Source organism: Oryctolagus cuniculus, chromosome 8 (genome assembly GCF_964237555.1).
Source record: "Oryctolagus cuniculus chromosome 8, mOryCun1.1, whole genome shotgun sequence".
NCBI classification, from domain to species: Eukaryota; Metazoa; Chordata; class Mammalia; order Lagomorpha; family Leporidae; genus Oryctolagus; species Oryctolagus cuniculus.
Window position 1 is genome coordinate 3,905,465 of NC_091439.1, and position 15,730 is coordinate 3,921,194.

The 15,730-nt window shown below is 43.7% G+C and overlaps 1 protein-coding gene across 14 annotated transcripts in view; it reads left to right on the top strand.

Annotated features, from left to right (window-relative positions):
• Positions 1-15,730, top strand: part of PSD3 (pleckstrin and Sec7 domain containing 3) — a 588,112-nt gene that overhangs the window by 201,859 nt on the left and 370,523 nt on the right. For 5 of the 14 annotated variants that reach the window (XM_070047341.1, XM_051819333.2, XM_070047342.1 and 2 more), the window contains one exon: positions 8,813-8,924. The exons of the other annotated variants lie outside the window; for them this stretch is intronic. In XM_070047341.1, the coding sequence (XP_069903442.1) occupies positions 8,873-8,924 (52 nt within the window). In that variant the 5' untranslated portion in view covers positions 8,813-8,872. The remainder of the gene's footprint in view (positions 1-8,812; positions 8,925-15,730) is intronic. 14 annotated transcript variants of the gene reach the window in all.

Sequence of the window (15,730 nt, forward strand, 5' to 3'; positions counted from 1 at the left end):
TCCTTTAAAAATTATATGAAACGGGGCCGGCGCCGTGGCACACTAGGTTAATCCTCTGCCTGTGGCGCTGGCATCCCTTATGGGCGCAGGGTCTAGTCCTGATTGCTTCTCTTCCAGTCCAGCTCTCTGCTGTGGCCTGGGATAGCAGTAGAAGATGGCCCAGGTGCTTGGGCCCCTGCACCTACGTGGGAGCCTGGGAAGAAGCACCTGGCTCCTGGTTTCAGATTGGCGCAGCTCTGGCCATTGCAGCCATCTAAGGATGGAAGACCTTTCCATCTAAGGATGGAAGACCAACGGAAGGAAGACCTTTCTCTCTGTCTCTTTCTCTCACTGTCTGTAATTCTACCTGTCAAATAAATTAATAAGCACATGAAACACTGAACCATAAATTATAATCTGTTTATTTTCAACATTGTCGAATTAGAGATTTCTTGGCAAAATTAGCATTGAGAAGAGATCAGGAACCTTGTGTCTGTAGCTGTTAGCTGTGCCTTTCTCTGGCAATTGTTTGTTGCTTTGTGCCTGTGTGGTTCATATAGTGAAGTATGGAGAGTTGGTTCATCTGGTGAGACAGGTGGCACGCGGTCCACTTTTAACATACAGGTAACTTATTTCAGTACATCAGGAACTGTATGAACTATTTTACGCAAATATTTCTGTTGGGAGATGGTGTTTGGCACAGTGGTTAAGATGCTGCTCGGGGCCGGCGCCGCGGCTCACTAGGTTAATCCTCCGCCTAGCGGCGCCGGCACACCGGGTTCTAGTCCCGGTCGGGGCGCCGGATTCTGTCCCGGTTGCCCCTCTTCCAGGCCAGCTCTCTGCTGTGGCCAGGGAGTGCAGTGGAGGATGGCCCAAGTGCTTGGGCCCTGCACCCCATGGGAGACCAGGAAAAGCACCTGGCTCCTGGCTCCTGCCATCAGATCAGCGCGGTGTGCCGGCCGCAGCGCGCCGGCCGCGGCGGCCATTGGAGGGTGAACCAACGGCAAAGGAAGACCTTTCTCTCTGTCTCTCTCTCTCACTGTCCACTCTGCCTGTCAAAAAAAAAAAAAAAAAAAAAAAAAAAAAAAAAAAAAAAAAAAAAAAGATGCTGCTCGGGGTGCCTGAATCCCGTGTTGGAGTACCTGTGTTGAGTCCCAGTCTGCTCCTGATTGCAGCTTCCTGCCTTATGCACATTCTGGGAGACAGCATGCCTTGGCTCAGTTACTTGGGTCCCTGCCACACACGGGAGACTGAATTGAATTTCAGACTTCTGGCTTGGATCTGGTCTACCCCTCGCTGTTGCAGGCATTTGAGGAGTAAACCAGTAGATGAGAGATTCTCATACTCTCCCTCCCTCCCCCCATAAATAAAGCAAATAAATATAAATTTTTTAAAAGATTTATTTTATTTGAAAGACAGAGTTACAGAATGAGGTAGAGACAAAGAGAGAGGTCTTCCATCTGCTGAGTCACTCCCCAGATGTCCGCAATGGCTGGAGCTGTGCTGATCCGAAGTCAGGAGCCAGGAGTTTCCTCCGGGTCTTCCACATGGGTGCAGGGGCCCAAGCACTTGGGCCATCTTCCACTGTTATCCCAGGGCATAGCAGAGAGCTGGATCAGAAGGGAAGCAGCTGGGCCTTGAATAGGCGCACATATGGGATGCTGGTGCTTCAGGCCAGGGTGTTAACCCACTGTACCACAGCACTGGCCCCTGTTTTTTTTTAAAGGAAAGGAAATAATTCTATTGGTAAAAGGGAGCCTTAGGGGCCAGTGTTGTGTTGTATCAGGTTAAGCTGCTGCCTACAATGCCTTCCTTCCCATAAGAATGCCGATTTGAGTTCTGGCTGCCTCATTTCTGATCCAGCTCCCTTCTAATGCACCTGGGAAAGCAGCAGAAGATGGCCCCTGCATCCATGTGGGAGACGTGGATAGAGTTCCAGGCTCCTGGCTTCAGCCTGGCCAGCCTTGGCTGCTGTGCCCGTTTGGGGGATGAACCATCAGATGGAAGTTTCCTCTCTTTTTAATTCTGCCTTTCAAAAAAAAATACATGTTTTTAAAGGGAGCCCTACTAGTGGTATAGGAGGTAAAGCCACCATGTCTGATGCCAGCATCCCATGTAGGTGTCAGTTCGGGTCCTGATTGCTCCACTTCCAATCCAACTCCCTGCTTATTCACCTGGAGAAGCAGCAGAAAGATGGTCCAGGCGTTTGGGCCCCTACATGTGGGAGAGCCAGAAGAAGCTCCAGGCTTCTGAGTTTGCCCTGGCTCAGCCCCAGCCTTTGAGGCCATTTGGGGAGTAAACCAGTGGGCAGAAGATCTCTTTCTCTGTTTCTTGCTCTCACTGTCTGTAACTGTGCAATTCAAATGAAGGAAAAAAAAGGTAGCCCTACTCAATGAATCTGGGTGGCTCAATGCCATTCATACTGTGCCAGGAAGACAAATTCGGAGTGTTTGTCCTTCTGATAGCCTCATCGGTTTTGTCTAGATCATCTGTCATGGTGGACTTTGAATTAGTTATGGCTGAAATTCATAGAATTAAATAAAGATTGAGATCCTGATTTAGTTTTCTATTTAAAGGAAAAATGACTAGAGACTCTTTGTGGTGTCAGGTTTCCCACAATTTGTTGGAAACCCAGATTAGTGTTGTTTTGGTTCTTACATTTAGGTAGTTATGGAAGGGCAGGGGGCTAGTGTTTAGCCTAGCAGTTAAGATGTCAGTTAAGATGCCTGTGTCCCATATCAGAGTAATTGGGTTTCACTCTGTGAGGCAGCAGCGATGGCTCAAGCAATTAGGTTCCTGCCACTGAAGTAAGAGACATAGCCCAGTCTTGGCCATTGTGAGTATTTGGGGTTGTGAAACAGGTTATGGGAGCTCTCTGCCTGCCTCTCAAATAAATAAAAGTTTCAAAAAGCAGGGTAGGGGAGCAGCACTGTGGTGTAGTGAGTTAAGCCACTGCCTGCAGCACTGGCACCCCATATAGGCACCGATTCGAGTCCCAGCTGCTCCACTTCCGATCCAGTTCCCTGCTAATGTTCCTGGGAAAGCAGTGGAAGATGGCCCAAGTCCTTGGTCCTCTGTACCCTTGCGGGAGACCCAGAAGAAGCTCCTGGCTCCTGGCTTCGGACTGGCCCAGCTCCAGCCATTATGGCCATTTCAGGAGTGAACCAGCAGATGGAAGATCTCTCTCTCCCTCCCTCCCCTTCTCTCTCTTTCTCTTTTTTTCTCTTTCTCTCTTTCTGCCTCTTCCTCTCTGTAACTCTGCCTTTCAAGTAAAAATAAATAAATCTTTAAAAGAAAAGCAGGGTAAGTCAGTAAATAAGTTTATCTTATTTAATACATATAATTTTGACACATATTTATTATTTGTTATATGCTCAATATTATGAATCATTGCTTAGAAGAAGCTAATGAACTTATGTATCATCTTCAGTTTAATGGTTCCTAATAGGAATGTTGTCTTGCTTATAAGTGGACAGTGATTGGTACAAATCTCATGAGCGGATGACTGATTTCCTGCTCCAGGCCCTACATGGAGACAGACTGTCTGAGGTCAGCATCAGCATGGGACGTGAGGCACATGCGGTCATCAGAGAGAAGAGCTAGAGGCAAGGCAGCGTGTGAAGGTGTAGGTGGAGTGTTTTCAGAGGGATGCCCGTTTCTCCTCTGCCTAGAAGTTTTGGCATTATTTGAATAGATGGATAGAATGGGGGAAAATACTCAGATTCTATTCTAGGAGTAGATAAGAGTGAGTGTAGGAAGATCATAGACTATTGACTCAGGTGGAGAAGCAATCAAGATGTGATTACAGGAGACCTTAAGTATCAGTTCAGAAAATGGACAGGTCGGTCCCAGCAGAAAGCCCTTGCTTTCTGTCAGTTTGATTGAGCACCTTGTCCCAGGGGCCCCGCTACAGCTTAGAGTCTGCCTCTGTGTGAAGCAAAGCAGCATTTACCTGTAGGGTTTTCTTTATGTAACTGAGATGAAGACTGAAACTGGTTATTTTGATTGGTATTTTGCTGTCCTTGAAATTCTACATTCATCGATTATTACAATTTTGCATTAGTCAATACCCTACATTCATTGACTTACCTATTCTAAAGTGGTTTGATTTTAACCAGTTTATGTAGAATACTTAATATGTAAGTTTTAGTGATACCTGGCTCTCCTTCTTGTATGGTGAGTGCAAAATATATAAAAATTAAGTTCCATGTAGAAACATATTTAATAAATATGACTTATTTTAAAAGGATTTAATGAAAGTAAATTAAAATTCAGCAACTGTGTATCATTAACATTAATTACTGTTATCTGTCTATTGTATTCAAGGCCATGTAACTCTATTGGTATTTATTTTAGGAACACACTGTTTCTGTCACTGAATTTGAATTTTAAGCAGATTTTACAGTTAGTTGATCTTGCTAATTTTTCCTAGCACATGTTGTCATTTTAGGATATGATGTTTCTTTTTTTTAAAAGATTTATTTATTTATTTGGAAGTCAGAATTACAGAGAGAAAGAGACAGACAGAGACAGAGACAGAGAGATATATTTTCTATCTGCTGGTTTACTCCACAGATGGCTGCAAAGGCCAGCTCTGGTCCAGGCTGAAACCAGGAGCCACAGCTTCCTCTGGGTCTCCTATATGGATATAGGAACCCAAGCACTTGGGCCATCCTCCACGACTTTTCCCAGGCCATTAGCAGGGAGCTGGATTAGAAGCAGAGCAGCTGGGAATCCAACTCGGTGCCCATATGGGATGCCAGCATCACAGGAGGCAGCTTTACCTGCTGTGCCACAGTGCTGCTCCCAGGATATGATGTTTCTAATGGTTGAGGTTTAGCAATAAGAGAACATTTGTTCAAGCAAGCAGTGAATTGAGATTGAACTTAGGTCTTTGGTGATACCTTCTCTTCTCTGACCTATTCGCTCTTGGCACTAAATTTTCCCTTTCCTATTGCTTATGATCTTTTACACCTTCTAATTTTAGTGTCGCAGTAGACATGAAAATGAAAAAAAAAAAATAGTACCACATCCTTTTAGTACATTGAAATTTCTTTGCCTTGAATTAAACGGAAGATTTATTAGTTGAGTCAGAGCTATGAGTAGCCTACATGAGATCCTTTGAGATAGGGTCTCTTCATTTTACAGAGTTTTGAGCCCCTATCTTTGTCTATCTCTGTGTTTACATGTGTGTTTGTGTGTGTGTGTGTGTGTGTGTATCTATCTATAATTTGAGAGGTGAAGAGGGAGAGGGAGAGAGACAGGGTTTGAGAGAGAGAAATAGAGATGTTCCTACCTACTGGTTCACTCCCCAAATTCTCTCAACAGCTTTCTGCTGGGACCCAAAGCTGAGACCAGGAACTCAATCCAGGTCTCCCACATACGTGTAAGGAACCCAATCACTTGAATTGCCACCACTGCCTCTCATAGCCCACATTAGCAGGAAGCTGGAGTCAGGAATAGAGTGTGGTATTAAACTCAAGTATTCCCATATGAGATGTGGCCGTCTTAACTACTAGGCCAGTCATCCACCCCATCTCTATATTTTTTTATTGGGAGAGTCAAAGAGATCTTTCTTAAAGAGAACAACTTCTCAGAACCTAGGTGACAGAAAAATCAATTATAGATTATATTTTTCTAGTCCTGCACAGGTAGCTGTTACCCTAAATCAGTCACCTAACAAGTTGTTTGCTATAAAACAATCTCTTGAGTGAATGCTCCAACATGGGAAGCAGTCCACACAGCAGACTTATAGAAAGACAATCATTTTAAGAAGCACTCTGACCTCAGAATCAGCCCTTAAGGCATTCTGGTCTGGCTGAAAAGCCCATGAGTGCATTTTGGGCATGGACAACCAAGACACTGTGGCAAAAAATGTCATACACGAAGGACTTTGGTGGATGAGACTCCAGTGGAAAGAAGTGATCATCAAAGAAGGAGGTGCTTTTCTCTGAAGGGAGGAGAGAACTTCCACTTTGCATATGGCCTTGTCTAAATATTTATGGAGTTTGTGGATTCAGAAGTCTTCCATAGCTGAGGCAGCTCATGTCAAGAGTCTTGGGTGATCACTGACATCATACATAAGAGTGTTAATTGTTAAATTAACAACAGGAGTCACGGTGCACTAACTTGCTATGCAGGACTTCTGTCCTCAAAAAGTTGTATTTTAATTATGTCTAAGTGCTTGCAAAAGATGTATCATTCTTGGGTGCTTCTTAAAGTCAATTAAGTTTCTAAAAAAAAAAGTGAAATTAACTTTGAGATGCAATGACTTTGAACAGCCCTTGTCCCCACTGTTGAGGAACAGTTTTTGTGTGTGTGTGTGTGTGTGTGTGTGTGTTTGCAAATTGTTGAACTCTACTTAGTATAGAATTGGTCTTCTGTGTATAAAGTTAATTGAAAATGGATCTTAGTGGAGTATTGGACTAGGAAGGGGAGAGGGAGAAGGGCGAGAGGTGGGCATGTGGGTGGGAGGGTGGGTATGGTGGGAAGAGTCACTATATCCCTAAAGTTGTCCTTATGAATTCACAAAGATTGTATTCCTTAAGTAAGGTTTCTTTGGGAAAATAAAGTAAAATAAAATAAAATAATGTCTTCTAGGTAGTTCAGTTCCCAAATATCCAGGTTAGATATCCCTTATCCAGAATGTCCTGGACCAGAAGCGTTTCAGAATTCAGGGTTTTTTGCCCCCAAGATTTTGGAACATTTGCATAAACTTTACTAGTTGAGCAACTCTGACCTGAAAATCTGAGCTCCAGAATGCTGTAAAAGTCTTTTTGAGTGTTTGCAGTTTAGGTTTTGGAAATTTCAGGTTAAGGATGCTCGACGTATATATTGTTCTGTTTGTTTTTGCAAGATGCATTTCATACAGATAAGATCAAAGGGACCAATTTATACTTTTAGTTTCTTCTCTTTGTTTTGAAAAATGATATATTCACTGTAAAAGGCAACTTGCCCTAATCTTTATAAGTATGAGGAGTAATGAGCATTGTTTTAGGTCTGTGAATTCACAGATTGGTTTGTGTATTAAAAAATAATTTCTTTTGACTTAAGAAAATTAAAGGACCCAAAGAGAAATATAGGTAATATATGTTTTAAAAATAAAAAGGGAGGAAAAGTCTTTGTGATTGGTTGAGACATGGAGGGCTCTTTGGTAAATGGTACTTGCCCTGGAACATGAGAAGGGAGGATAGGGCACAACTGGAGAAGAAGGCATGACAGAGGTCCTGAGGTGGTCCTGTAACTCGGGCAAACACTGAGCTAGTGGAGAGGCAGAGCTAAGTGATGGCTCATGGCAGGGATACTGCATCCTGGCCTCTAGTCTTGTCTATAAGCTACTTCATTGATCTATGCCTGGTTGTTAAATTTTTTTAATGTATTTGTGAAACTAATGCATTTCTTATTTTCTTATAGCATTATTAGTTTTATATAGTATGCATTTTATATTTAAGAAAACACAACACACAGCGTCACTGAAATAGCAGCAGGGGAATGAGGTAGAGAGTTAGTTGTTAACGAGCCTTTAGTTGCTGAAGGTCTTCAGAAACAATGTACAGCAAAGTTGATGGACCACAGCCATTGGGCCAAATCCAGCTGCTTTTGTGTCTTTGTAGATAAGGTTTTGTTGGGACATGGCCTTATGTTAATTACTATTGTCTGTGGCTGTTTTTGCTGCAGTGGCAGAGTTGCATATTGGGGTAGAGACCGTACGGCCCACAGAGCTTAAACTGTGTACCATCTGGTCCTGTATAGAAAAGATTTGCTGACCCTTGAGTGACAGCATTACAGCTTTAACATAATTACATTGGAGATCTATTTTCTATTTCTATTTTGTTTTGCTTTGTTTTGGGAAACAGCTTTATCATAGCAGTGTTGTGGGAAGATTAGTCATTAGATTTGTTTAGGGCGATTGGGAACCTTGGGTTATGTTACGAGTAGCCGTGGTGCTGCAGAGAGATGGGCACAGGGATATAAATGGGTAGAAGAGGCTTGAAGGAAATAATGATAGCTATGGTGACTGCAGATATGAGAGACACACGACTTCGGATTATGGCAGAAAAGTGACAGGAGATGTTAATGATGTCTCTGAATAGGAAGTCTCCTCCGGGAGCTAGTTTTTCTGGGATGGCAATCACTATAGTTTTGACATGTTCACTCTGTCACAGAACATTTGCCAGCAGTCAGTAAATTGTTGATGATGCTTTAATTTGCTTCTCTGGGCAGACCTTCCTTCTCAGGGGTGGTGGGAGCTGGGTGCAGTCCAGAGTGGCTGTCCCAACCACTGAGGCCCCATCTGAGGTCCCAGGAGACTAAGACCTTTTTGTTCCTCAGTGGAGGTTTCCTCCTTTCTAGTGCTACCTTCCAATGAGTGGCTGCAGCAGGGTGGTCTGGTAAGCTGATGTCGGTGTCTAACAGCCCAGTCCAGTTCATGGTCTGGGAGAGAAGCACAGAGCAGAGTACCACTCCGCTCCCCAAAGCCCCCCCAGGCACACACAGAGTTGTCCTGAGCTCAGAGGCTTAGGCTAATCCCTTGTGCAGAACTCGATCCTTCCCTTGCATTCGTACCGTGTGGCACACACTGCTTCTAGACTTCCCTCCTCCCCTCAAGGGGCGCTGCCCCTGCCAGCCGCAGGTCACATTGTGCCTTCCCCTCCCCGGCTGTCATTGTCACAGGTGGGTGGCCACATTGCCAAGACAGACTGAAATGTATAGATCTGAGACCTTTCACTCAGCTTGGGATGGTTTCTTTTGTGTTTGGCTTTCTTCACTCTTGTGTAAAAAATATAAACTGATGCAGAGTTAGCTTGATTTCTCCCCTTGTTCTGTTATCCAGCCCAAGTCTAGATCCCTGCCGCACATGTCTGGTCCAGGTGGTTCACTCTGATGCAGCCGAATGGCCTGGAGTGCTGACCCAGCTCCCCTTTTCTCCGTGCAGTCTCCATGTCGTGAGTATGAGGTGGATGAGCTTAGGGGCGCTAGGCTTGAACACCTGGAATTACCAGCAGTGGTGTAGAGCCTTGTGTCTGATAGCAGTTGCGATTTTCATATGACCTCTGCCATTTCAGTCTTACAACAGCCATTGTGAGGTAGGCATCTTGTTTGCCTATAGTTAGTAATTATTTGAATTGCAATCAAAATTAGTTATAACATTTATTTTATCACAGAAGGCAAGAAAAGAAAGGGAAAATTACTTTTCCAATTGACATGGTAAGCAGTGGTGGTGTCAGCTAGCTCTTCCTGAATATTTCTGATGATCTGGGCAGTGTGTCAAGCACTTCATGTGTATTAACTCATTCAGAATACTTTTACCACCATGCCAGTTTGTCTGTCGGATGATTGACTTTTCTTTCACGCTCCTACTTTTTCAAAGACGAAGAATATGAAGTGAGCAAGCTAAGAACTAATTCTAACTGCTACAACCTTTCTTCATAGGCGGGGAAAGCTAATAGGCTAAGGAAACAGCAGAGTGGCAGAGGTGGTGTCATAGCCAGGGCAGCAGAAGAGATTCTAAAAGAAATCCCGTGGGGCTGGCACGGTCGTGCAGTGAGTTAAGCCAGTGCCTGCAGCGCTGGCATCCCATATGGGTGCTGGTTTGAGTCCTGGCTGTTCCACTTCTAATTCAGCTCCTTGCTAATGTTCCTGGAAAAGCAGCAAGGACGGCCCAAGTGCCTTAGCCCTGCATCCACGTGGGAGACCCAGAAGAAGCTCCTGGCTCCTGGCTTTGGCCTGTTTCAGCCCTGGCTGTTGTGGCCGTTTGGGGAGTGAAGCAGCAAATAGAAGATCTCTCTCTGTCTCTTCCTTTCAAATAAATAAAATAAATCTAAAAAAAAACCACACAAAACTACAATAACAAAGAAATAGATCCTATGGCCTGCCCTCTCTTGGCTGCTATCTGGACCTCCATTTGCTCATTGGCTGGATCATGGTTGTTCTGGTCCTGCCTCCTACCATCCAGACATGTATGTGGCTGTCCTATTGAGAATAGATAGAGGTTTTGGAGGAAATTGCTTTACTGGTAGAAAGAAAATAAAAAGAAAAAAAAAGAGTTTATAGAGATTCATAATCCTAATTTACCCCAAGGCTAGCCAGAGAGTGACTGGTAAGTACAGTCTATAAGGAATCTTCGGCAAGGCCAGTCAAATGCTGCTTGGATGCTTACAAGTCTCCTCTCCTCTCCTCTCCTCTCCTCTCCTCTCCTCTCCTCTCCTCTCCTCTCCTCTCCTCTCCTCTCCTCTCCTCTCCTCTCCTCTCCTCTCCTCTCCTCTCCTCTCCTCTCCCCTCCCCTCCCCTCCCCTCCCCTCCCCTCCCCTCCCCTCCCCTCTCCTTTTTTTACTTTTAGGGTGATTCTGTTTCCCCTGTACTTATCTTTGGGTGTGTGTAGACCCCCTTGGGTCAATCATTTCAGCAAGAAGCTCTGTAAGCTGATGTAAACTATAGTAGCTTTGTTCTCTTCTATTCTGCATATTCACATATGGGCTGCCAACCAAATGCCTTTAAGAGTGAAACAAAATACCAATACTTTGGTCTGTGGGATGCTTCTTGCTTCCTGCATCTTCTAATTTTGTGCTGGCAAGGTTGAGTGAAGTTTCTGTATATTCTTCATATGTAAAAAAGAGTTAATACGCTACCTACCGCAAAATTAGGGTGAAGATATCTTTCTTAAAAAAATCTGAAAAGGCATGACCTTATATTTAATTTGTTATTGGGGGTGCTCTTTTGGTTACTTTGAGGACAAAAGCACTCTGGAGAAAGCATATTATTTTGAAATATGAGTGCTCCTCAGGAAGATCATGGAAAAGACACAAGAAAGCTATACATGGATTTAAAATTCTTTTGCACCAAATAACCTTATCTTTTAATTCCATTTTCCCATGAATTTTTTGAAGTGCTGTCCCAGCTACAGACAGTTTCAGTTTGGAATGCTCATGGAGAGGAGGAAAACAGGTTAAAGAAGGGGTATTCCTGAGGAAATGGCCCCAGAGTTGCAGGTGTTAGATATCACTGTAAACCAGCTTTTAAACGGTGACTTTTGTAGGTCATGTATACAGTAAGTGGATACATTGTGGAGATCATGTCTAGTGAATGGATACTGTACATTAGGATAGAATTTCTAGTGACAGCATTACACACTTAAAAATTGCTGTATTAAAAAAAAAAAAACTCAAGACAGAATTGAAGATATAAGTCTCAAGATGAGATTTTAACTGTATCAGAGATCCTAAGGACAAATTGTATGTGAAAAGCTTGAGTGAAATAATTCTCTAAAATATAAGTGGATAAAAGTATTCTTTATTGTTTTCATGTAATACATATTATCTGTCTCCGTCTCTCTCCCCTCTCTTATACACACATACAGAATTAGACTAAAGTATTATAAGAAGCCATTTGATTACTTCATCTATAGCCTAAAAAGTTAAATATTCTATGTGGCAAATAGCCTTTTGTTTCACTGGAATGTATGGATTACCTAATAGTTATTTAGGGTTGCTTTATATTTAGGAATACCTGATGTTCATTTGTTAGGCAAGTTGTGAGAATGAAATGAAACGGTGAGTTAGGTGTACACTGTGTAGCAAGCATTATACTTAGTGAGCTCTGGGGTAACAGAGTCTGACAGAGGGCCTGCTGTGAAGTGTGCCTCCGTCTCTTCCTCACTTTTCTTCTCACCTCATACGGCAGTGGAGGCAGAAGCTGCTGGTTACTTAGAGGGTGCTGGGGAGGCCCGAGAGGTGACTAGCATCTTGCTCAGTCCCTGGAACAACATCAGAGCCCCTAAGTGTTAGCTGTGACTCTGGGCCACCCTCAGTGCAGTTTGTGGTGCAAAGATGTGTCTGTCCTGTGGTCAGAGAGGGACTGCACTCGCCAACACAGACTGTGAAGGCAGTGGGTTTTGGTCATTTGTCACATAGTGTTAAGATAATTGTAGAGTTTTTCTGGATCCTTCAAATTACGTCTTTACTATACATGATGTTTCAAGTATGCAGACTTTTTATAATATATAGTTTCCACCAAGCTTAATAGGAGGGTTGTATGCATCCTAGTTACAAGTTAACTTTCAGAGGGTTTTTTCTCTTTCTTTTCAAAACAGTGTTTCAGAGCATAGCAGACCCGTGCCTGTCAGTTCCAGGTGTTGGTGTTGCATGTCTTTCCTCTCTGCTCACTTGAATCTATTTCATGTTATATCTTCCTAGAATTCTAGTGGTTACTTTTCTAAGCATTTAGATCTACCTTATAATAAGGACAAAAGGTGAAAATATAAAAAGTAAATTTTTTAGTTGACACTTAATTTTTTTTTCTTAAGATCTCAGAACGAGACTCAAAAAATAAAATATTTGAGGTAGTAAAACTGATTTGAGGATTTCTTATGTTTTGGAACTTGCTTGTTGAAGGACAGTTATTCAAAATCAGGAATTATTTTTACCAGTTCCTCTGATAATCTTCACTATCTTCTGTGTAGACTTAATAATGTTAAAAAGAGAGGAATAAAATAGTTAGGGTGATAAAAATAGGTATGTATGGTCAGTCAAGATTTTCGAGAAGTTACAATTCTGAAGTCTCATAGTAAATTGAATGCTAACAATTAACTTGATTGTCTTTGTTACTTTATTTGAACTTTTTGAGAAATAACGTAATTACATCAAATAAAAATTAATTACTTATAGCTTTTTTTTTTTTTAACTTATTTGACAGGTAGAATTAGACAGTGAGAGTGACAGACAGAGAGAAAGGTCTTCCTTCTGTTGGTTCACCCCTCAAATGGAAGCCAAGAGCCAGGTGCTTCCTCCTCGTCTCCCACGTGGGTGCAGGCACCCAATCACCTGGGCCATCCTCCACTGCCTTCCCAGGCCACAGCAGGGAGCTGGACTGGAAGAGGAGCAGCTGAGACTAGAACCCGGTGCCCATATGGGACACCAGCGCTGCAGGCAGAGGATTAGCCAAGTGAGCCACAGCTCCAGCCCCATTTACTTACAGTTTTTAAGAAGTGTGGAGGGCCTGGAGCTGTGACGCAGTAGGTTAATCCTCTGCCTGTGGTGTCTGCATCCCACATGGGCACCAGTTCTAGTCTTGGCTGCTCCTCTTCCAGTCCAGCTCTCTGCTATGGTCTGGGAAAGCTGTGGAGGATGGCCAAAGTCCTTGGGCCCCTGTGCCCATGTGGGAGACGGGAGGAAGCTCCTGGCTCCTGTCCTTGGATTGGCGCAGCTCCGGCCTTTCTGTCTGTTTTTCCTTTTTACCATCTGTAATTCTAACTTTCAAATAAAAAAGAAAAGTGGAAATACATTAAGGTCTGGAAATACATTACTGATTTGAAATGATCCTAGTGACTAATTATTAAAAGTCTTCAGAAGTTTCATGGAAAATACATATTATGAAAAAGCTGTGGCCGGCGCTGCACCTCACTGTGGCGCCGGCACCCCGGGTTCTAGTTCTGGTTGGGGCGCCGGATTTTGTCCCGGTTGCTCCTCTTCAGATTGGCTCAGCGTGCCGGCCGCAATGCACCGGCCATAGCAGCCACTTGGGGGGTAAACCAACGGAAAAAGGAAGACCTTTCTCTCTGTCTCTCTCTCTCACTGTCTAACTCTGCCTGTAAAAAAAAAAAAAAAAAAAAAAAAAAAAAAAGCTGTGCATAGACTTCAAAATTTCTTGAACCAGCAAAACCTGTACCAACTTGTTACAGCCAATCTGAACAGCAGCCTCTACTTTGAGGCCCTAAGGGCACTAAAAGAGCTCCTGGGGCCGGCTCTGTGGTGTAGTGGGTAAAGCAGCTGCCTGCAGTGCTGACATCCCATATGGGCGCTGGTTCAATTCCCAGCTGCTCCACTTCTGATCCAGCTCTCTGCTATGGCCTAGGAAAGCAGTGGAGGATGGCCCATGTCCTTGGGCCCCTGCACCTGTGTGGGAGACTTGGCAGAAGCTCCTGGCTCCTGGCTTTGGATCAGCCCAGCTCCGGCCATTGTGGTAGTCTGGGGAGTGAACCAAACCAGTGGAGGGAAGACCTCTCTCTCTCTGCTTCTGCCTCTCTGTAACTGTGCCTTTCAAATAAATAAATCTTTAAAAGAAAAAAAAAGCTTATGAGGACAGGGTCCCCAAAGAAATCAGTAGCTTACAAATGGATAACTTATTTTAAGGGCCAGATGCCAGTTTGAGTCATGGCTGCTTTACTTCTGATCCAGCTCTCTCTGCTAATGCACCTGGGAAAGCAGTGGAAAATGGCCCAAGTGCTTGGGCCCCTGTATCCATGTGGGAGACCTGGATGGATCTAGTCCAGGCTGTTGGCTTTGGCCTGATCCAGCTGTAGCTGTTGCAGACATTTGGGGAGTGAATCCGCACCCTGTACCCCGCCCTAGTAACTCTTTCAAATAAATAAATCCTTTTATTTTTTTTTCTTAAGGGACAGTGTTAAAGATGAAACCTCAGCAGGGCTCTCCCTTCTCCTTTGCCCCCCTAGCTGAGAGGATGCTTACAGTTTAGAGTGGCTGCTGCTTTCTACCCCTGCTCCTCATTCTGCATTCTAGGTCTAAGGAAGGGGAAGGGCAACCTTGTCTCTTCCAGCTTTCCTGGGTTGCAGCTTACATCTCACAGGGAGCTGGTGACACTGGAATTGGTTAATGTTAGTATGAAGCCAACAGAACTTGTCCTTTCTGTTTTTCTGTCCAGCTCTGAAAAGTGGTAGCCCTCATGGAGAGGTTTCTGAGAAGAGAAGAAACTGGAAATTTTAGTTAAAAAATGTCATAACACTGAAAGTGACGATGATTATAGTAACAACATAATTAGCCTTGGGTCTTTATTGTGTACTAGTTGCTACCATGAGTACTTTATATATTTACATGCATAGTTTACTTAATCCTGAGAACAATTCCATTATTATCCCCATTTTTTTGGGGGGAGGAGGAAAATTGAAGCCCACAGAGTTTACAAAACTTGCTCAAGGTGACATACTTGGGACGTGATGGAGTCCATATCATCTAGATCATGGGCTTCATCTGCATTGTGACACTGGAGTATAATTCAAACATCTAAAGCTCAGGAAACTGAAGCTATAAGATTTTAATCCATTGACAAAAGGTCACAGGAGCAGCCACACTTCTGCTTCTTGAGTTATTTCTACAATCCCTATCTGCTTTCTCCAGGTGCACTTGCTAACTTTGTCCTCTTATATTTGGACCTGTGTTCTTTTTATTTATTTATTTTAAATATTTATTTATTTATTTGAAAGTCAGAATTACAGAGAGAGAGAAAGAGGCAGAGAGAGAAAGAGACAGAGAGAGAGACAGAGAGTGATCTTCCATCTGATGGTTCACTCCCCAAATGGCCACAATGTCTAGGGCTGGGCCAGGCAGAAGCCAGGAGCCAGGAGCTTCTTCCGGGTCTCCCACCTGGGTGCAGGGGCCCAAGCACTTGGGCCATGCTTTGCTGCTTTCCCAGGTTTTCCCTGCTTTCTTTAGCAGGGAGCTGGATCAGAAGTGGAGCAGCTGGGACTTGAACCAGTGCCCTAATGGGGTGCCAGCACTGCAGATGGCAGCTTAGCCTGCTATGCAACAGTGTTGGCTGGGCCAGTATTCTTGAGAAGTGTATATTTTTGGTTTGCCACAGCTTTGTATCCTGAAAGTTATATTCTTCTTCAAATTTTTTTCACTTGGCAAGAAGGCCCTCAGGAGGCAACATAGCTCAGTGGCAGAGTTGACTTTGGAGCCAGATTACCTGTGCCTGGCTCCTGCCTGTGCCAGTTTCAGCCATGTGATCTTGGACAGGT